Genomic DNA, 23,565 nt, shown 5'->3' with positions numbered 1-23,565 from the left:
ATATACTGGAAAATATTCAGGTAAAACCAAACACAATAATACTAGGTGACTTCAACTACGTCGCCATTGACTGGGAAAACTACTCAAGTACCAACAGATTTGCTCAAAGTTTTTTGAAATTCATGTGTGTCAATGCCTTGGACCAGCTTATCCATACCCCCACCAGGGGCACAAATGTCCTGGACCTGATCATTACCAACATGGGAGACAGATGCTCCACTCTACAGGTCAGCTCCTCATTGGTCAGATCTGACCATAAGCTAATCACCATAGACATCCACATCCCACCTCCACCCCCCCATCAAGGTAAACACCTTAACACATTTCTCCAAGGCCAACTTCAAGCTTCTCAATATTGAAGTGGCAAACTTCACAACACCCATGCGCACGGAATGTGAACGCGAGTACGCAGAATCTTTCACTAATGCATTGCATGAACACATACACTTTGTGCATGGACCGTGCCATCCCATATAGAACCAAGATGCTATCTTCCAAAAAAAGTAAGCCAATCTGGTGGTCCCTGACCATAAACAAACTATACAACAGAAGAAAGAAACTCCTGCAAAAAAAAGACTAAAAACCCAGGATTGGAAAAATTCCCTTGTCAGCATCAGTAAGAAGCTGAGATCCCTCATAAAATCCTCCAAAGCTAGTTACGAGAACAAAATTGCCACAGATTCTAAAGACAACCACAAGGCATTCTACAGTTATGTCAAGAACCTCAGTGGCAACACTCAGATTTCTTCTGAGTTGCAGCACAATGACACCAAATATACTGATCCAACTGATATTGCCAAGATTCTGGCAGTTTCAGTGCCAATTTCACCCCCCATTTCACCCCCAAAGGGCCATCTCAATACTGGAGGAATGCCAAGTCCCGGTAATCACGGCTGCACAGGTAAAAACTTCACTAGCCAAAGCCAAGAATACAGCATCCATGGGACCAGACAGCATCCCGCGCTGTGTCCTACACGAACTACAAAATGAACTGGCACCCCACCTATGTACCATGTTCAATCTTAGCCTCTCCTCAGGCTTTATGCCCACTGAATGGTGCACAGCTGTGGTTATCCCACTCCATAAGGGAGGGTCCGCCACGGACCCTGGTAACTACCGCCCCATCAGTCTGACAAGTCTGATCTGTAAGGCCATGGAACGTATCATCATGGAACTTATAAACGGGGACATTGGAAACCTCCAGTCTCTGGACCCCACACAGTTTGGGTTCGTGAAAGGTAGATCACGTCTCCTAAATCTGATTGACTTCTTTGAAACAGTCAACAGAGCCATGGATGAGAATACGTTGGTTCACGCAGCATATCTGGACCTCTCCAAGGCCTTCAACACCATCCCCCACTCTGGAATCTTAGATAGACTCACTAAAATGGGCATTAATCCCTATGTCACTTGATGGGTTGCAAACTGGTTCACTGACGGAACCCACATAGTCGAAGTAGCTGACTCCAAATCCAGTACTAGACTTGTGACAAGTGGAGTACCACAGGGCTCAGTCCTAAGTCCACTCTTATTTGGTATCTACTTCTCTGAAGTTCAAGCCAACACTGAAGGCCTATGGCTAACAAAGTTCACAGATGACTGCAAGCTGGGAGCCATTATCGAATCCCCAAAGGATGTGGGCATTCTACAAAAGGGCCTCACTGATACAGATGCCTGGAGTCAGAGCCATGGCCTGAAGCTTAACGCCAAAATATGCATAGTCATCCCCTTTCGAAAAAAAACAAGTGCCCTTGAACTACCACATAGGTGGTAGCCAACTTAACACCAAAAGTGTGATGAGACCTTGGGACACCAGTGGACAGTGGTCTCTCCTGTGATAAACACATCGTCACAGTAGTCAGAAAATCTTTCTGCGTGGCCCACCTAATTACAAAAGGCTTCTCATCTAGAAAAAAGGAGGTTATTGTTCCCCTCTACTCATCCCTCATTAGACCTATTATAGAATACAATGCCCTTATTTTGTGTGTACCTCACGAAACATTTGCAACAGCTGGAAAGGCCACAGAAATACCTCACAAAGAGGATCACTGGCCTAAAACATCTACCCGATGCAGACCGCCTCAAAAAACTCCAGCTCTACTCTGTTTCATAACGCTTACTTAGAGGTGATCTCTGCCTAATATACAAGGCCATGTCAAACCCACAAATGTGGGACCTGCTCCACTTAAAGAAATCCCAATCCGTCCGAGTCGCATGCTCCAGGGACCTAAACCTTGTCACCCCAATAAACAACACTTGCTGGAGGGCTGGGTTCCTGTTCCAGAGACTTCCCATACTCTGGAACAGACTGCCCATTCAGGTCAAGCAGAGTACCTCTTTGGCCCTCTTTAAGGAAAATCTTGACGATTGGATGGGAAATTCGCCCCGAGGATCACTTCGGTGGCTCTGCTTGACAGGGGTGCAGGAAAATACATTTCTGTAAGTGCCGATAGACAGGGAATCCATATGGCTAGGCTTGTTTAGGCCCTGGGGCCAGTAGCCTAGTACCTACCTATGATACCTTTGAGGTCATACCATCTAAGAACAAAAAAATGTTCATTTTTTTGTGTGCTGGTACAACTTCAGAGGTAGTGTATTTAGAGAGAGAGGAGGTCTGAGGAGAGATTCTCTACATCAGGGGGTACAGCTCTACCATGGTGTCTGGAGCAGAACCTCCATATTGGTAAGGTGTGGTCTGTCCCATAAAAACATTGCATTTGAGATGATCTTTACTTAATTGTATTGCAACATTTTTGTAAGGGGTAGTAAAATTGTTCTTGGGTGTACTATGCACAAAACATTTAATGTTTGTGTGCCATAGCAGACCTCCTGTTGTCAAGATGTCAGCAGAGAAATCTTGTAAGCATCAACTTTCTTTCTCTATAACCTTACCAAACCTTTTCGGATGAGTTGTCATTCCAGAACTAGAGGTGATTTTACTTACATAATTTGAAATAACATGTTAATAACCCTCGCTTGACTGTAAATAATGCTTTGCTGCCCTCCCTAAATGTAGTGATGTGGAAACATAGAAGTGGGAGGAAGCAGTATATAGTATGGCTGTGTCAGGTGTTCACCATAACAACAGTTGTTAGCCTGATGTTCTTTGTGTTTCACTGTTGCAGTCATTGCATTTGGGTTATCTGCCTGCAGGTAGCCCTCCGCCGGCCTGAATACCAGAGTCTTGAATTCCTGTGTCAGATGCTGTCTCCTCTTCCATGACGTCAGGTCGTCAGGGGTATAAAACATGCAGGCGATGCCATTACATCATTTCTTGCCGTGCGGTGCCCGAAGCAGAAGCAGTTCGCAAGTGCTGGTTGGCCGACTCCTGAAATGTTCGTTTTCGAGTTTCAGAACCGAAGTCTTCGAAAAAAGCTAAGTACCCCATTGGGGATCCTTTTTCATGCTCTTAACCGATGTCAGTAAAAGTTAACAATTGTATTACCTGTGGAAAGCAAATACCTCGTAAAGATTTTCATTCGTACTGCATTCCTTGCTTAGGCCCAGACCACGACGTCCCTCGCTGTCGGTTTTGTGCCTTATTCAACCCATGAACTATTCGTCAGTCTATTTTCTCAGCAAATTATTTTGGTACTCTGTTTAACTATTCAGAAATAACTTCGGTAAGCCATCCGACTACCGATATTCAGAAAAAAGTGTAAAGATAAAGACAGGGACAGACCGCATAGGTCCAAAACTGCCGACAGCGCTTCCGTTAAGCTAGTCGCCAGTGCGCCGGTACTCAGTGAGGTGCTTTCTTTGCCCCTGATACCCACTACTTCAGATTCGCAGGCCTCTTCTGACACCCATTCGGAGTCCGGCATGCTACGAGATGCTTCTTCGACTATGGAACCTGCGGATGTCTCTACCTTGGATGGGTCCAGAGCCGATGTGCAGGCACCGGCTTCTGAGGGTGTATTCAGACTACAAAATTGCATTTCAAACCAACGCCATTTCTTCATCAAAGCCTAAAACTCGACCCACTCCTAGAAAACAGACGTACAAACTGCATGGTCAGGCCCATATGCCTAAAAAACAAATGCTTAGAATAGCTGAAGACCTTATTACTTTAATTAGGGGAAGCCAGCCTTCCACCTCTGAGACCTAGAACTGATTTTCTTTCTAATTCTTCTGATTAGGATTCTGAAATTTCTGTTTCTTCTGATTACCAGGATTTGCCCTTATCTACCTGTGAGGATTCTGATGCAGAGGATTCCATTCCCTCTGCTTCCCCTCCAGAAGATTTTTCTTTTGGTGAAATCTTGCACACTCTTAGGGAGCATTTCCGCTGAGAAAGCCAGGATTACTCTGACTCCAAAAAGAGGCTTAGGGAATTCTTACTCCTCCCTCATCACAGGCCTTTAGCTATCCCTCCAGTTCTGGAAATTGTAGATGATGCCTTTTTGGAATCTAGCCTGGCCCCAGGCACTTTACCTCCAGCTCTCAGAAAACCTGACAGGTATTAGAGTACCTGACTCTCACAAGTTCCTCTTCAAGAATCCTACTGCGGATCCAGAGACCATTTCCCAAGGACCAAAAGGCATTAAGGCTACTACTGCCAAAAAGCCTACCCCCTCTGATAGAGATTCCAGGGCCTTGGACAGATGGGGTAAGAAGGTATACACCTCTGCTACTTTGGCCATTAGGGCCTAAAATTGCCAATTTCATATGTTAAAGTATCAGCAGGATATTATGGGACTACTTAAACAGAAAATGATGTTGATTCCTGACTGTGCTGAACATAAAGAATTACAGGATTTTAATGCATTCCGCTAAACAAGTTGGTAAACATGCTTTGCAGTGTGGTTTTGATTCTTTAGAAGCATCTTGCAGGGCTGCTGACACTGGATCTGTACTTAGAAGGCATGCTTGGCATAAGGAGCAAAACTTGCCAGATCATGTTAAAGCTAAATTACTGGATGCTCCCTTAAACCAAGACCGCCTGTTTGGCAACAAAGCAGAAGTCCTTAAAAGGATGGAGGAAAAACCTAAATCTATGCAAACTGTTAAAGATTTCTAGCAAGTACAGCCTCCCAGATTTAGTAGGCATTGGCCTTCTAAGAATTGGTCCTTTCCAGTCTCTTTCAGGCCTTCTCAGTCCAAACCCAGCAACAGCAAGACCACCTAGGCTACAGTCTCAGGCTACACACAGACGTAAGCAGTGGGTGGCTTCCACTTCCAAAGCTGGAAGTAGTAAGACCACCCCCCTATGAAAAAATGTCACAATGACTTAACCTTAAGCCTTCCAAGCCCTGCTCAACTGCCTGCTCCTTTAGGAGGAAAGCTCGCCCTGCATGCAAAAACCTGGGCACTCATTACCCAGGACAAATGGGTTTAAAATATACAAACTGGAGAAATCCGGCAAGACAAACCAAATAAAAACAAAACCGGAAAGTGAGCAGTCACCTTTGGGTGACTTCCAGGACGTACCAGTGACTGCTCACTTTCCGGTTTTGTTTTTATTGGGTTTAAAATATAGTTTTCCAAGGATACAGATTCCACTTCCACACCTTACCAACCCCAAACGGTTGGCCAGACCTACCCCCCAAATCAGTGGGCAGAGGCTCAACAGCAGTTTCTCTCTCTTCTAAGTATCAAGGCTATTCACCCTGTCCCAGCAGAACAAAGGGGACAAGGTTTTTACTCATGACTTTTCCTGATACCTAGAAAAAGACAGCTCCTGGCGTCCTATCCTGGACCTCTCTATTCTAAACACCTTTTTGGTAATCCCAAAATTCAAAATGCAGACACTTCATCTGCTTCCTATGCTAGGCAGAGATGCCTGGTTGGCAACCTTAGACTTAAAGGAAGCTTACCTGCACATTCTAATAAGGGACTCTTGCAGGAAATGCATACACTTCAGAGCAGGCTCCATGCACTGTCAGTTATCTGCACTTCCCTTTGGCTTATCTACTGCGCCCTGTCAGTTATCTGCACTTCCCTTTGGCTTATCTACTGCGCCCAGGGTATTCACAAAGTGTCTAGCTCCAGCCATCGCCTTATGCAGGCAGAGAAATATTCAAATATACCCATACCTGGACGATTGTCTGATTCAGGCAGAAAGCCAGGACATACTATTAAAACATCTGGGATTTGTAAAGAACTTCTAACCTCGCTGGGGTACACCATAAACTAAAAGAAATCTCAGCTAGTACCCTGACAACAGATTGTATCCCTGGGAGCAAGTTTGAACACAACTTCTCAGATGGCTTACCACATGCCAGAGAAACAAGTTTATTTGACAGCCTACTTCAAACTACTGGCCACAAAGACCCAGCTATCTGCAAGGATAATCCTGCAAGCCCTGGGATTCTTGGCCTCTTGCATTCTCCTAATTCTATATGCAAGGCTGCATATGAGGAAACTTCAGTGATATCTAAAAAGCCTATGGTGTCAACATTCTCAGGACCTGGAATCAATGATTCCTATCATTCCTTGTATAAAGACAGAGTTCCTTTGGTGGGCAGAGGCCTGCCACCTCAACAAGGGGCTCCCTTTCAATCTACCCCCTGCCGCCCAAACCCTGACTACAGATGCATCAGACTATGCATGGGGGCTCACTTGGCAGGGCGGTGCATTCAGGGCAAATGGAACCCGAGTCAGATGCACCTGCATATTAACCAAAAAGAAATGTTAGCTGTACAAAATTCCCTGACAACCTTCAAGGACCACATCCTTCCAGGACAATTATTGGTAAAGACAAACAACAACACAGTTATGTGGTACATAAACAAGCAGGGGGGAACCCACTCGTACCCTCTCTGCAGACTAGCCATGGCTCTGTGGAACACAGCCTTGTGCTACCAAGTGCACCTGCAAGCTCAGTTCCTGCCAGGCAAGCTAAATTCATTGGCAGACGACCTAAGGAGAAATCTCATAGACCCACACGAATGGAAACTGGAACAAGAAATATTCAACCTCTTGAGGAACAAATGGGGGACTCCAGAGATAAAACTGTTTGCCTCCCCCCAGAACTACCAATTGGACAAATTCTGCACAAGGACTCCCCACAGTCAAGCTTGGAAAATGGATGCCCTGTCCTTTACCTGGGAAAGCCTCTTGGTTTATGCCTTTCCCCCTCTGCTTCTCCTCTCGAAGGTTCTGCTAAAGATCAAACAGGGCAAACCAAGGACAATTCTTATTGTACCAGACTGCCCTCACCAGCACTGATACCCCCTCTTGTGCAGCAGGATACAGCTGGATCCATGGCACCTACCTCAGACACCTTCCCTGCTGTCCTGGCAGGAGGGCCAGATTCTGCACCCTCAGCTTCAAACCTTGAAGCTGGCAGCCTGGCTAGGTCCTCGAGCTCTCCAATAGCATCCCTCAGTAAGCAGGTGCTAGAGGTCATTCTGGAAGCAAGGAGACCTAGTACTAGAAAATCCTGTGCTGAAAAGTGGAAAAGATACTGTTCCTGGAGCCAGACCCAGGGGTTGGGCACTACGGTGCCCAGTTTACCTCATATTCTTCAGTACTTAACAGAAATGCTCCACAAGGGCCTGTCCTTCTCGTCAGTTAAAATTCATGCCTCTGCAATTTCAGCAGATTATAATACTGAACCTCCCCTCTTCTCTCACCCCTTGTTAAAGCAGTTCCTCAGAGGGGCAAAAGATGTAAGACCCTCCCCCCCAGGCGAGCCCCTACTCCAGCCTGGGACCTTAACTTTGTGTTGGAAAAGTTCACACTCCCTCCATTTGAACCAACTGCAACTGCAGAGTTGAAATTCCTCTCTTGGAAAACAGCCTTCCTTCTAGCCGTCACTTCAGCAAGAAGTGTGTCTGAATTACAGGCCGTCATTGCAGTGGAGCCCTTAATTATCTTCCATGCAGACAGGGTTTCCCTCAGGACCAATCCTTCCTTTATGCCCAAGGTGATGTCTAGTGTGGCCCTAAATCAGTCCATTCATTTGCCTACCTTTTTCCCTAATCCACAAAACAAAGGAGAATGAATTCTGCACTCTTTGGACGTGCACAGACAACTTTGATTTTATTTGGACAGGGCTAAGCCTCTCAGAAAATCTGAACAGCTGCTAGTTGGCTTTGATGCAGGGGCAGAGGGGAAGGCCATTTCAAAGCAAACCATTTCTAAATGGATAGCCCATTGCATTCATTTCTGCTATAAGCACCATGGAAAACCTACCCCACAAGGGGATAAGATCACATTCCACCAGGGCTGCATCTACCTCTACAGCCTTTCTCAGAGGGGTACCTACCAGGGACATCCTAGAAGCTGCTACCTGGAGCTCAGTTCATACCTTCAGCAAGCATTACAACATGCCTACCTTTCCTAAACCCAGAGCTGGTTTTGCCACTGCGTTATTGCAGGGCGTAATAGCTGGTCTTAATGCTCTCTAACTTCCTCCTCCCTTCCTTAGCTTTGGGAATCCACCCAAATGGTAATGACTGCAACAGTGAAACATGAAGAACATAGTACAGTTGTGTACACTTACCATAAATGTAGATGTTCAAGTGTATTCACTGTTGCAGTCCTGGTTACCCACCCTCCAGCCCCCTAACTTTTCTTGGCTCTACCTTTTCTTCTTGTTAGGTGTATTTGAGCTTTCTGGTGTTTTTGCTTTTTGTTGGAGGTGTAACATAACATATTCCCATTATGGGGGCACCTGACATCTGGGGCAAGAAAAACTGATGTAATGGCGTCGGCTGCATGTTTTATACCCCTGACGACCTGACGTCATGGAAGAAGAGACAGCATCTGATGCAGGAATCCAAGACTTTGGTATTCAGGCCAGCTGAGGGCTACCTGCAGGCAGATAACCCAAATGTAATGACTGCAACAGTGAATACACTCAAACATCTACTTTTATGGTAAGTATACACAACTGTACTTTTTCATCCACATAGTAGTTCACTGTCCTTCCCTCAAGTTATACATTTGTAAGAAGTGTATTAATGTTGTAGGCTTACTTGATTGTGTGATGATTGGATGTTGTCAGGAGTCAGGTGCAGCAGATGGAGACTGGAGAAAGGAAGGGACTGTGGTAAGCCGATTAAATTTATAGACAAGGTAATATTTATGCCACTCTAATAGCCTGCTTTTTTGTCAGCATAATATGATTTGAGAGTGAGAGCTTCTATATAGTCATCATGGTGGGGGAGGGGAATGATGGCAGAAGCAGATATGGGTGTCATCCTGCTAAAGCTGAGCAGGAGTTGGGGGTCAGTATATGTGCATGAATTTGAAGAGAGCCTTTTTGTCTAAGAACTGAAAAAAATATTCCCCTCTAGTGTTGGATTGCAGCTTAAAGTCTGACAGTATGATCTACATGGCTCTGACCACAAGGAGGGATTTCCATCCATTGTTGAGAGATATGGAGCCAGAACAGCCAAGTCGTGCTCAACCTAATATATATTTCTGCAACAGCCTCCAGAAGCTTTAAGCATGAAGATACCGTGTGCTTTAGCGCTAATCACACCTCTAGTTATATGATATGACATGAGGCAAGAAAGATGCCTACTTGCCATTTAGTATCCATGTGTGTCATCACACATTGTCTAAATGTATTAGCTTTCTTTACTGGAATGGAAGCGGCTACTTTTTTTTTATGTAGAGCCATCTCGTTTCCCATCTCTTGGCATTTCCCTTATTTTGTATTATTTTTCATTGGTTTGTGTGCCACATTTATGCGGTTAGAACTATCTTTAGGTCTGTATTGTGAAAGAAATTTGGAAGGAGAACTTTGCCTTTCCTTTACATTATTTTGAAATCTGTGTTGTACCACTTGGTAGCCGGAAGTTTTTGTAGCTTGTAGGGTTAGACAAATTGCTTGTTCCTTTGGGCACTGAATAATACACTTAATGCATTCTTTACAGATCTGCTGAGAAATAGTTGAAAAAAAAAAAAGATTTGCTATAGTTATTTCTATTTCTGATGTTTGTGTTGTATTTGACATATATGTTATATGATGATGTAATTACCTGAAATATTTTTTGAAAATGGTAACATTTTCGATGACACATTTTGATTGAAATAAAAGGTAGTAAATGCATTTTCTGTTGTTTACAGAGATAAGATTAGAGCTTGGATAAAGGAGCAAGCTAGTAAATTTGTGGAACGGTATTTTAGTTCTGAGAATATTGATGCAAGCAATCCTGCACTGAATGTATTACAGAGACTTTGCACTGCTACTGAACAGCTCAGCCTCCAGGTACAGTTATTTTATCATTTAAATGTTTGTTTCAGAAAGTCATTGGCATGAAATTGTGTGCCTTCTCCCCTCCCAAGTTCAACTGAGTATGAATGTTTAAATAGTTCCCCCATACTTTTATCTTTTTAACAGCGTTCTTATTGGGCTGATAATTTTAGTACTCCACGTAGAACATTAAGCCACCGAGTGGTGCTCAGCCTAGTCTATGTTTCTGCAACAGCCTCTGCAAACTTTATGGCATGAGAGGTTGTGTGCTTTTGTGCTAATCACATATCTAGGTATGTGATGAGACACGAGGCAAGAAGCAGATGACTGCTTGCAGTTTAGTGTCCAAGTTCATGGTTATCACACAAACAAGCTAACATACTTGAGTGACTTAATGCATTTGCATAATTGATCTGTTTAAGAATTAACATTAAATTGCAGTTAGGTAATACACATTGTGTAACGTGTAAATTGAATAAAAGTAGTTCATTCAGTATAATTTGTCTATTTGTAGTAGTTAATAAAAACATTTTGTGCACGACCTAATAAGTAACAGCAGCATCAAATAGAAGGCATCTTGTATTGTAAGAGAGATTAACAATCTTTCTGACCAGAATACAAGATGCATTATAGTAATATGATCCGTGCCATGACTTGATAAGATTATTTGTCTCATTTTTATGATAAAAAATGTGCAGTGGTAGATTAAGTAAAGGTGAACTTGTAATTAACATTAGTGTTTGAGTGGTTAGTGCAGTTAGTATTTTTGTTAATGTGAAGTAGTCTAATTTAAAGTTCGTTTTATTTGTAGCCTTCACTTGTGCATTCCTCCCCCTAACCTGAAACAATAATACAAATATGTTGAACTATGGCTTCACTGTCTTTTAATGTGTGACAATTGGAATAGGTTGAATGCTTCTCCAGAGAAGTAAATTTCAAGTGAGCAGTTGTGTATTTGATGAAGACGACCCTGCAGCAATCCATACTTGGATTCCAACAGGCTCTTTTTATACTAGACAACTCTGATCAGACCACGTTGCTAGACATTGCTCCCAGGTTCCCCACGAAAGCAGACTTTGCTAGTGTCTGTTGGGCTTGCTCATTTAATTATTTTTTAAATTAGTTACATTAATGTCTTTATCATAAACATTCTTTACAGGTGTGATGCATTTCCTTGGGTTGATATTTATTTACATGGTTTTCAAAATTTTTTTATCTAGTCAGATAAGTTCAATAAGTTTTATTAGCTTTTGTAGTGTTTTATACAGTAGGTATTGAAAAGTCTGTTGGTGCCAGTTTAGAGTTTCAAGTTTACCAGCAATTTTCTGTGTAACTGCAGTCATGTTTGATATTTCATGCCAGTTACCTGGAAAAAAATAAGTGGTCCCAGAAATAAACTCCATTCTCTTCCATTCTCCTGTATGTGGTTGTACTTGCTTTGTTTGAAACTACATACTTTAACCGCTTACTCATCCTTTGCTACTGAATTACTAAACCAAAAACAGGATGATAAGAAAACAGTTTATGATGATCTGTGGGGCTGTATATATCTTTACAACAGAATATGTGGTGATCTGCTTTCAGATGCCACTTCCGGAATTTCAGCAGTCCTTAATTTTTCTCTATTAAGAGATGTGCAGTCCATTAGCACCCTGTTCTTTTGTGCCTCTCACAATTAATGTCTCGGTTGTAACCTGCATGATTGGAAAATTCCCATTTTCTTTGCCAAAATGCACTTTCAGACTACTCATGCACTCATTGAATTGCAAACTACGGTCTATAATTCCACTGTCTTTACTGCCAGGGAAAGAAGTACAGTGTTGAATATTGCTTCAAGTGACAGTGCTTCAGCCCAGCCACCAACAGAAAATGCAGAAAGAAGCTTGAATCCCACATTGCTTTCCTAAGACCGCAGACTGCCTATATAATTATCATGGACTCATGGAGTCCATAAAATACTTTAAGCTCAATTCAGATTGAGAGCACTGTGGGGATATTTTTGTCATCAAAACAAGGCAGTAGTCATTTAAACATCTACTCTCATAACCTTCTAGAAATCTGATGTGTTCCGTCTTCAGACTCACCAAGGTAGACAGCTTCTCAGCTTGTGACACTCCATATTACTGCACTTGTGCCCAGCTTTGGGTGAAAGAGAGCCCTAGGTGAAGGTATCTATGGTGCCCCCTCCCCCATTCTGACCTCTCCACACCATTCAGATTGTTAGTTTTTCTTTTTTTATGCATTGTATTACTCTTCAGCATTTTCCTGCATCCTTTTCAACACAATTTAACTAGGCAAGATTGCACTGTAATAACTGAAGGAGAGTTAACTTGGTTAGCCAAAGGTCTGGAGGAAACGGCCTTCTGAAGCCATAGGGTTCTATATGTTGTATGCTGCATTTTGCTGCTTTTCCAGTATTTTTTATCCATTTTCCACAAATTTTTAATAGGATAAGACTACAACACTAGTGACTGTAAAGGAAATAATTTAATTATGCGGTAAATTTGTGAAAGACATGGCTTGTCAGGGGCAGTGTCATTGAAGAAAGTTCATCATATTGATCACTGCTGAAGTAGCCTTAGTTATATGGGTTATGCCCTGCGAAGGATATAATAGCTGGCCAGCTTCAATAGCTTCAGAGCACCTTCCACACATCCAAGTGGTGAAGCATTTTGATTTGAACTGAGTAAAAGACAAGTTTAGGCACAAAGAACTTCAGACATTTGATGCCACTGAAGAATATGCTCTTCTGATGCTTTTGGGCAGATAAGTTCCCTTTGGGGGGGGGACTTCCATTTTCTTAATTTTGTTTATGTTTTATTACTTTCCTCTTCAGGAAAGTTATTTTAAAGCTAGGAGAGTTTTTAACAGACTGTCTTGGGCTGTAACATACTTTTAAATGAATGTATGTGTTTTTCCTGTCAGTTTAAAAATAGTGTAAAGTAACAGAAATTTTTTTTTCTGTGGAGAATATTTTTTTCTTTTTTCTGGGGTTAGCATAGTGTTTAAAGTGCTTTTTACTATGCGTTTGTTTTTCTGTCAAAGTAACTTTTGTGGGCTGGTAGTCTTTATTGGCATTTGCTGCTGGTCTTCCCTCGGAATGAAGCACCATTTTTGGCTTCAGCATAGAAAAGATTACCAGTCCCATGGTTGGTCGTCCTTCCAGCCAAAAAAAGAAAAAGTTAAGCAAACAGTCTTTGACATCACAGCTGGCTAGCAGTTTGCCTCAGCCACAGGTGGGTGACTCTGCTGTAGCCATTTGCTGTACCTCAGACCACTCATCTTTTACCCCGATTCCCTTTGGTGCAGCAGCTGCAGCCACTGTGGACTGGGCATTAGTAAAGTCCTGTGCGGCTGTTGGGGTCGCCCCAGTGAGCGAGAGAGAGAGCCACTGTTGTTAGCCCTAGGGCAAGGAACAAGGTAAGTTTCCCTGTTGTAAAAGAATGTTATGCCCATCCTTGGGGAAGTAGCTGCTGCCAGTAGTAACACAGGTGGCCCCGTTTTTCTTGTCAAAAATGAAGCTGAAAGCCAATAATGTATTTATTCCTCATCAAATTTCTTTCAGTAGGAGTAGTTTACTGGGTCTAGCTCGGGGTTTAATTCAGGCTATTGATCCTTTTTGTAAAACAGTTTCTGATAAAAGAAAGAGGGGTTCCTGTTTTCTGATGAGATTCAGGATTGTGAATCTGAACAGGAAGATGCAGAGGCAGTTTTTTTTCCTTATATTTCTGATTCAGACTCCTAGAAGAGCTCAGTTTCTGATTCTACCTGTGGGAGTTTCTCTTTCTCTGAAACTATTGCTGGAATGTGCCACTGTTTTCAGTAGGAGAACACTGAGGTTTCTCAGGCCCTCAGAAAATACTGCAAGTTGTTATGAAAGGATTTTCCTGAACCTACACCCATTCCTTCTGTTATGGCTGATTTACAGGATGTGTGTGTTACTTCTGGCAATTTGTCTGAAAGTCAGCCAGCTGCCCCTACAAAGGCAGATAGGGTGTATTAAGTTCATTAGTCTTCAAAAATGTTTATGCACTTCCCAAACCTGACCCACCAGCTACAGCTTTAGTTGATCCCACTGCTGCTAAGCAGTTTAAATCCAATCCTACTCTGTTGTAAGGATGAGGAAATTATTTATAGGTATGGGAAAACGTGTTTGCTTCTGGGACTTTGATTCTCAGAATTTGAATTGTCAGGCCCATATGTTAGGTTGTTCTGACAAATTGGGAAAATATGAGGAATGTTTTATCTGCACTTTCTTCTTGTGAGGAAATACTGCTTTAAATAATTTAGATGTTCTTCGTTCCACATTGCTGCAGTCCTTACTATTGGGTAGTCCGCTGTCCAGTCGGCCCGAATACCAGAGTATATGGCTGACGTCGGTCAGGGCGCATTAGACTGACGTCAGTACGTCAGGGTACTAATGCGCATGACCGACGTCATATCCTCAGTCTTTTTTGCCGCATGGTCCGATGCAGAAGCAGTTTTGCGAGTGCAGGTTGGCGTTCTGAAATATTTCCGAAGTCGGAGTTTCAGACCGAAACAGAGTTGGCTAAGTACCCCGTTGGGGAACATTTTGGTTTTTTCTTGCCTCAGTATTTAACCGGATGTCAGAAAAAGTGAATAACTGTATTTCATGTGGGAAACAGATACCTCATAGGGATTACCATACCTTGTGTATACCTTGTTTAGGGCCTGAGCACGACGTTGTTGGATGCCGCTCTTGTGCTAGGTTTAACAAACGCACTATTAAGAGACGGTTAGACTGTGCCAGGTTAGTGTTTGGGAAGCGTTGCAATTATAAAATGCCGTCGGATACTCCGACGCCCGCTTCGTCCAAAAAGCGCAAGGACAAAACAGCGAAGCCTAGGGTGGATGAACCGGCAGTCCCTGCCGTCGGTTCTTTAGAAGGCTCAGTGGAGCCGGAGGTTTTGCCAGGAGTTTCTTTGGAGTCTCAGGCTGAGACTTTACTGTTACAGGATGTGCCTTCTCAGGAAGTAGGCCAGGCTGAGGGGGCTTCTCAGGTAACTGTTCTTCCCTCTCTTCCCAAGGTAGTTAGAGCTTCTCCTTCTGTTTCCAAGACTTCTTTGAGAGGTAGGCCAAGTTCAGCTTCAGTGGGGGCTTCTCCTAGCACTTCAGGTTCTGTGCCTAAGAAACATATGCTTAAAATGGCAGAAGATTTAATTACTATGATTAGAGGCTCTATGCCCCCTCCTGATAAGAGGCCTAGGGTGGAACCTGAGTTTGAGTGTTTGGAACAGTATTCAGAGGCTTCAGAGTCTTCTGCGGAGGACTTGCAGGAATTTCCACCTTATTCTGATTCTGATATGGATGATTCCACACCTACAGCTTCTCCTCCTGAGGATTTCTCATTTTCAGAAACTCTGCATTCCATGAGAGAACACTTTAAATGGGAAGGCCAAGATTATTCTGATTCCAGGAAAAGGCTTAGGGAATTCTTATTTTTACCCCAACATAGGCCCTTAGCTATACCTCCTGTGTTGAATGTGGTGGAAGATGTTTTTGCAGAGGCTTCCCTGAACCCTGACTCTTTGCCTCCTGCTCCTGTTAAACCTGATAGATACTATAGGGTGCCCGAGGCTCATAAGTATTTGTTTAAGAGTCCTAGGGCGGACCCAGAAACTGTTTCTCAGGGGCCTAAAGGTGTTAAGGCCTCTGTGGTTAAAAATCCTGTTCCCACTGATAAAGAGGCAAGGGCTTTGGATAGGTGGGGAAAGAAAGTGTATACTTCTTCCACTCTAGCCATGAGAGCGTTGAATTGTCAGTTTCACATGTTAAAATATCAAAATTATCTCCTTTCACAATTGAAATCTAAGGTGGATGCTTTGGCGGAAGGTATTGAGTGTAAAGAGTTGTTGGATTTAGTTCATGTGTCTGAACAAGTGGGTAAGCATTCTTTGCAATGTGGTTTTGATGCTGTACAGGCCTCCTCGAGGGTGGCTGCCACTAGTTCTGTTCTTCGCAGGCATGCCTGGTTGAGGGATCAGAATTTAGCTGAGCATGTTAAGACAAGGATTTTGGATGCTCCTTTACAGTCTGATGTGTTGTTTGGTGCATCTGTGGAAGCAGTTTTAAAGAAAATGGAGGACAAAGCTAAGTCTATGCAAACTGTTAAAGATTTTTTGCAGGTGCAGCCACCGAAGTTTAGTAGAAATTGGCCTGCTAAGGGGTGGACATATCCTGCTTATGATTCCCAGTCTAGGGGTAGGTCTAGACGTGGTAGGGGCAGAGCTCAAGGTTCTTTTAGGCCTAGAGCAGGAGTTCACCTGCTCAGACTTCTGGTGAGGGCAGGGGTCAGTCCTTTCGTAAACAGACCCAATGACCTGCCTTTTCAGCTGCCGGTAGATTCTCGTCTGGCAGCTCCTTTGGGAGGAAGACTGTCTCTTTTCAAAGACAATTGGGATTTAATTACTCAAGACAGATGGGTGTTGGATATCATTCACCACGGTTACAGGTTTTATTTCCATACATTGCCCCTTTCAAAGGCATGCCAGACGTTCCTCCTCCACAAAGAAAAGAGGCTCACAAGCAAATTTCTCAGTTACTCCAGATGGGGCCATTCAGCCAGTCCCTGTATCAGAAAGGGGCCTAGGATTTTATTCTCGCCTGTTCCTAGTACCAAAGAAGGGGAACACGTGGAGACCAATTTTGGATTTATCTCTCCTCAACACTTATCTGGACATTCCCAAGTTCAAGATGTTGACGTTACAACAGCTTTTACCTCTGCTGGGCAAAGATCACTGGATGGTAACTTTAGATCTCAAGGAAGCTTACCTTCATGTGCCTATAAGGCTAAGTTGCAGGAAGTATCTGCGGTTTCGAGCTGGAAATTCTCATTATCAGTTCTCTGCATTGCCCTTTGGCTTATCTACTGCGCCCAGAGTATTCACAAAGGTTCTGGCTCCAGTGATAGCTTACTTCAGGCTACAAGGAATTCAAATCTATCCTTACTTGGACGACTGCCTGATTCTGGCTCAAGACAAGGGAGACCTTCTACAGCATCTGGAATATGTTATAGCAGTGCTAAGATGCCTAGGGTATTCTGTGAACGAAATAAAGTCCAGTCTAGTACCCTCTCAAGACATGTGCTTTCTGGGTGTGAGACTGAATACAGCAGCCCAGATGGCCTTTTTAACCCCGGACAAACAAAAGAGTCTATCACTTTACTTCCATCACCTATCTCATCAGTCCGTGCTGACTGCAAGGACAGTCCTTCAAGCATTAGGGTTCATGGCATCTTGTATTCTGGTGCTTCCCAATGCCAAACTGCATATGAGGAAGCTACAATGGTATCTCAAAATGTATGGACACAGCACTGCCAGGATTTGGACACTGTCATTCAAATAATACCTTGCCTTCAGAAAGAATTTTTGTGGTGGGCTCAGGAATGTCACCTAAACAAGGGACTCTCTGTGACCCGGCCAGAGGCGAGTCAGATTTTAACGACAGATGCCTCGGACATTGCTTGGGAGCTCATCTAAATGGAAAGTGGATACAAGACAAGTGGCCTGCCAGACTACAGCATCTACATATCAACATGAAGGAGATGTTAGCAGTCCAGTTTGCATTAATGGCTTTCAAGGAGTTACTTCTTCCAGGGCAGGTGTTGATTCTAACAGACAACACAACTGTCATGTGGTACATCAACAAACAAGGGGAACACATTCTTACCCATTGTGCAGGCAAGCAATGATTTTATGGGAGACTGCGCTCAGCTTGCAACTAACTCTTCAGGCAAGGTTTCTGCCAGGAGCACAGAACTCCTTAGCAGATGTGTTAAGCAGACAAATCATGGATCCCCACAGTGGAAACTGGATCTTCATGTATTTCAAAGGTTGACAGTGTCCTGGGGAACTCCAGACATAGATCTGTTCGCTTCTCCACTAAACCACCAGCTGCCAAAGTTTTGCACAAAGAGGTTACATCACACAGCTTGGAAAGTGGATGCTCTTTCTTTCAGTTGGAAAAATCTTCATGTGTATGCGTTTCCACCTCTGCCTCTTCTTCCAAAGGTGCTTCTAAAAGTCAGACAAGACAAGCCAAGGATGATTTTAATAGCTCCAGATTGGCCTCGGCAGCACTGGTACCCATTACTGAGGAGTCTAGTAAAGAAGCCTCCATGGCCTTTACCCTTGATTCTCACCTGTTGTCTCAGAGAGAAGGCCACCTGCTCAATGTCAAGCTTCGCTCTCTTCATCTAACAGCATGGCATATTCTGTTTTGAAAGACAGCCGGTCTCAACTTCCTCAACAAGTTTTAAATGTGATTATGGAAGCTAGAAGACCTAGTACAAGGAAAGTGTACGAGAAAAATGGAAGAGATTTTTATTTTGGAGTGCAGCAAGGAATTTGGAGATTTCTGAGCCTAATTTGAGTGTGGCTCTTCAATATCTTACTGAGTTATTGGACAAAGGTTTGTCCTTCTCTTCCATTAAGATTCATGCTGCAGCAATTTCAGCTCACTATGATTGTGACCCACCATTGTTTTCGCATCCTTTGTTCAAGCAGTTTCTTAGAGGGGCAAAGAATATAAGACCCCCACGTAGAGCTCCTACTCCTGCTTGGGATCTCAATTTTGTGTTGGAAAAACTTACTCTACCACCTTTTGAGCCTGCGGCTACTGCTGAATTGAAATACTTGTCATGGAAGACTGCTTTTCTGTTGGCTATTACTTCTGCAAGAAGGGTGTCTGAGTTGCAGGCCCTGATGGCAGTAGAGCCCTTTTTGATTTTCCATAAGGATAGGGTATCATTACGTACTAATCCTTCCTTTATGCCTAAGGTGGTTTCTAGTGTGGCTTTAAACCAAACTATTCATTTGCCTACTTTTTATGCAGACCCCCAAAATAAAGGGGAAAAGATTTTGCACACTTTAGATGTACACAGGCAATTGCGTTATTATTTAAGCAGGACTAAGGATTTTAGGCAGTCTCAGCAGTTGTTTGTTTCTTTTGCTTTGAGTTCACAGGCAAGCCTGTGTCAAAACAGACTATTTCTAGGTGGATTGGGTTTTGCATTGCATTTTGTTATTCCCATCATGGCAAGGAGATTCCAGCTGGGATTAGGCCTCATTCCACTAGGGCTACTGCCACTTCAACAGCATTTCTAAGGGGGGTGGCAACAAAGGATATTTTGGAGGCAGCTACTTGGAGTTCAGTGCATACTTTCTCTAAGCATTATCACCTTCCTCTCTACTCTAAGTCTAGGGCTGGTTTTGCCACAGCTATTTTGCAAGGCATGTTGTCAGCTCCTGCTTCTTTATGATTTGCCAGCCTCCCTTACCTCTGCTTTGGGATTCTACCCAATAGTAAGGACTGCAGCAATGTGGAACGAAGAACATAGTACAGTTTTGTACCTACCATAAATGTAGATGTTCGAGGATCCACATTGCTGCAGTCCAATTTACCCTCCCTCCTTCCCCTCTGTGTTTGGGGGTGGTTGTGTAGGTGAGGTTATCTGCTGATATTTTTGTATATTTTTGTATATAATGTACATATTTTTGGTGCAGGTATTTTGGGCCTTGTCTTTTTAGGGTCTTCTGACATCTGGGGCAAGAAAAGACTGAGGATATGACGTCGGTCATGCGCATTAGTACCCTGACGTACTGACGTCAGTCTAATGCGCCCTGACCGACGTCAGCCATATACTCTGGTATTCGGGCCGACTGGACAGCGGACTACCCAATAGTAAGGACTGCAGCAATGTGGATCCTCGAACATCTACATTTATGGTAGGTACAAAACTGTACTTTTCTTCTACTGCACAGATCACTGCTAATTGTTTGCAGTTTGTGTGTGTGTGTGTGTGACTCTATTGATACTTCTTCCAAGACTATGATCACTGATGCTGTTTTGAGGATGTGTGCATGGCTGCAGTCTCAGAACCTCCCAGCTGGTGATTAGGTAGAGCTTTATTCTTTGGCCTCCTCTGCTGCGGAGGTGATCAGAAAGTATGATGAAAGGGGTAAGCTAGTCCAAGGAATCTCGAAGACTTTTTAGCTCTTCTTTTCCAAATTATCCAAGGGATTTATCATCTCATCCAGTTTGGCAAAACAAAAACAGAATAAACAGTCTCATCAAAATACAGGTAAACAGACGTTTATGAAGAAATGGCAAGAGATTCCAAAAAGAAGCCTTTAAACCTGCCAAAGCCAAGGTCAGTCCAACAAGTCTGACTGGCTGTTCAAAAGACATTGTGACCCCCCCACACCCTGACAGTTTCTTTCAGGAAGTCTGAATCTCCATTATTTATTTATTTATTTACATTTGATAACCGGGTAGTGTCAGACTGGGCCAGAGGCTCATTTTCAGCAGAGAGCCGGAGAGAAAAGCTCCAAGGATGATTACATAATTATACATTTATACATATGATTTTTCTGTTTGGCAACAGATTGTTTCAGACAAATGGGTCCTGAAAATCATTTGTCAGGGTTACAAATGGCAGTGGGAGGAAATTACTCCTTTCCAGTGGACCATTCTTCACCCTCCAGATCGGACTCTCTTGTTTCCACCTATTCTTCATCACATGTTGTCTCAATGATTGACAGAACCAGTTCCTCTGTCCAGGTGAGGATATGTTTTTAATCAAGGATTTCCTAGTGCTAAAGAAAAAAAGTGCTGTAAAACCAGTTCTGGATCTTTCATTCCTAAACCTGTTCTTGATAGTGCCCAAACTCAAAATGATGTCACTTAACCTGTTACCAGGAAAATTGAGGAAGAAGAGGTACCACTCGCCTTAAAAGATCCTTATCACATTGCTATTCATCCAGACTTCAAAAGTTTCTGAAGATTTTGTATGTCTAGATCACATTATCAGTTCTCTGCCTTACCCTTTGTGAGCGATTTTGGAGCACTGGATTGTACAAAGTGTCTGGCTTATTGGAGGCTACAGGATATAGGTTCATAGGTAGGTACTAGTCTTTAGGCCCAAGGGCCTAAGTAAGACTAGCCAACAAGGTTCCCTGGCTTATGCCACCCAAGAAAGTTATTTTCCTGTGCCCCTGTCGAGCAGAGCCACAGAAGTGATCCCCAGGGTGTATTTCGTATTTCCCATCCATTCAGCAAGATTTTTCTTGAAGAGTGCTAATGAGCAACTTTGCTTGACATAGATGGGTAGCTTGTTCCAGAGTATGGGAAGTCTCCGGGACAGGAATTTTTCCCTCCAGCATGTTCTGTTTATTGTGGTGACAAGGTCCCTAGAGCGTGTAGCTCGGAAGGATTGGAATTTATTTAGGTGTACCATGTCCAACAGCTCTGGGTTTGACATAGCTTTATAGGTTAGGCAGAGATCACCTCGGAGTAGGCGATATGCTATAGAGTAAAGCTGGAGTTTTTTGAGACTGTCAGTGTAGGGCATCTGTTTGAGGCCAGTAGTCCTCTTTGTGAGGTACTTCTGTGGCCTTTCCTGCTGCTGCAGATGTCTTGTGAGGTACATTCCAAAAGGGGCAATGTACTCTATAATGGGTCTAATGAGTGTCGAGTAGAGGGGAAAAATGACCTCATTTTTTCCTGGATGAGAACCCTTTTGTGATGAGGTGTGCCACGTAGAAGGATTTCCTGACTACTGTGTCGATGTGATTATCAAAGGAGAGACTACTGTCCACCTGGATCCCAAGGTCTCTTATCACACATTCGACTTTAGACTGATACTTATGTGGTAGCTCATGGGTACAGAGTTTTTACCAAAGGGGATGACAATGCACTTTTTGGCATTGAGCTTGAGGCCATGGCTCTGACACCAGGCATTTGTCTTAGTGAGGCCCTTCTTTAGGATGTCCACATCATTTGGGGACTCGACTATGGCTCTTAGTTTGCAGTCATCTGCGAACTTCGTTAGCCAAAGGCCTTCTGTGTTAGCCTGTGCTTCAGAGAAGTATATACCAAATAGGAGACGTCCCAGGACTGAACCCTGTGGTACTCCACTTGTCACTGGTTTGAAGTCAGATTTGGAGATGTGATATCCACATTTTTCCATATTTAGATGACTTGCTTATCTTTGCAGAGTCTTTTTCAATGCGTCAGGAATATTTCCCTTTTGTGAAAGATCTCTTACACAAGCTGGAATTCCGAAAGAACATTCAAAAGTCTTTCTTGACTCCTTCACACAGGATTCTGTTCCTGGGATGTCAGCTAGATGCTTCAGTTGAAAGAGCTTTTCTTTCAAAGGAAAAAATACATCTTTAGATCTATTTCTAAGGTTTTCCACTCAGACTTTTGTCACTGCGAGGGAATGCCTCAGGGTCACATGGTATCTGTGATTCTTATGATACTCCTGTCAAGACTCTACATGAGAAACGTACAGTGGTTTCTGAAATCTCTTTGGTCCCAGCATCAGCACCCTTTTTTTCAAATTCCCGTGCTGGGATTTGTCAGAAGAGAGATATTTTGTTGGCAACAACAGATATCCTTAAATCTAGGTCTCCCCTTCTCCCTCCTGCAGAGCAGTCAGTCACCACAGATGCTTCTGATTTTCCTTGGGGAGCAGTTTCAGGAGAAGTAAAAGTGCAGGTGGTTTGGGACATTGAAGTCAGAAGCAAGCACATAAATATCAAGGAGATGTTTGCCCTAATCAAGGTGGTCAACACTCTGAGCCATCTTTGATCCCCAGGACCTCTTCAAGTAGTTACTTGACAATACCACAGTTATGTGCCACATCAACAAGCAAGGGGTAACGAGGTCTTACCCCCTTTGCAGATTAACCATGTTAGCTTGGGATATAGCTTCACAGCACAATCTCTCTACAGGCATCCTATGTTCTGTCTGAGCCAAAGTGTGGTGCAGACAAGCTGAACAGAACCAGGATAGACCCTTACAAATGGAAACTAGGCTCAGGGGTCTTCCAAGATTTGATTAATCTGTGAGAAGTTCCTTAAGTAGTCCTCTCTGAACAATCAAATGGCAAGATTCTGCTCTAGGACTCCATGCAAGAAAGTATGGAAGACAAATGCCTTTTCTTTTCCTTGGCCAGGAATGTTCCTTTATGCTTTACCACCCTTTCCACTAATATCCAAGGCACTTATGAAAATTCAGAAACAATCCCCCAGGATTATTGCACTGGACTGTCTTCTGGCCCAGGCAACCATGGTTCTCCATTCTTTTGGAAGTGGCCAGGGGCTATTGCCACGACCATCCTCAGACTGGATCTACTGACATAAGAACACGGGTATTTGATGCACCCAAACATCAGTCATCTTTAGCTGACTGCCTGAATGATGGGGTCTTTTTAGGCACCTGTTTACTGAGGACATGCAGCAGGTAGTAATAGAGGCAAGAAAGCTTGCTACTAGAAAATAATAACAATGAGATTAGCAAATGGAAAAGTTTTCTAGTTGGTGATGATAATGTAACTCGCACCCATTCAGGGCTAGTTGTTCTCTGTTTTTACAGTATCTGTATGAATT

The 23,565-nt window shown here is 43.3% G+C and overlaps 1 protein-coding gene across 2 annotated transcripts in view; it reads left to right on the top strand.

The window, feature by feature from the left end:
• The window catches only part of TRIP12 (thyroid hormone receptor interactor 12), a 3,849,287-nt gene that overhangs the window by 2,218,038 nt on the left and 1,607,684 nt on the right, over positions 1–23,565 (top strand). For both annotated transcript variants that reach the window (XM_044071052.1, XM_044071053.1), the window contains one exon: positions 10,024–10,165. In XM_044071052.1, coding sequence (XP_043926987.1) covers positions 10,024–10,165 — 142 coding nt within the window. The remainder of the gene's footprint in view (positions 1–10,023; positions 10,166–23,565) is intronic.

The sequence above is a fragment of the Protopterus annectens genome, chromosome 5.part0, assembly GCF_019279795.1.
Source record: "Protopterus annectens isolate FY-2018-M chromosome 5.part0, PAN1.0, whole genome shotgun sequence".
Lineage (NCBI taxonomy): Eukaryota > Metazoa > Chordata > Ceratodontiformes > Protopteridae > Protopterus > Protopterus annectens.
The sequence above is the reverse complement of the archived record's forward strand: the minus strand, read 5'-3'. Positions and strand labels throughout refer to the sequence as shown.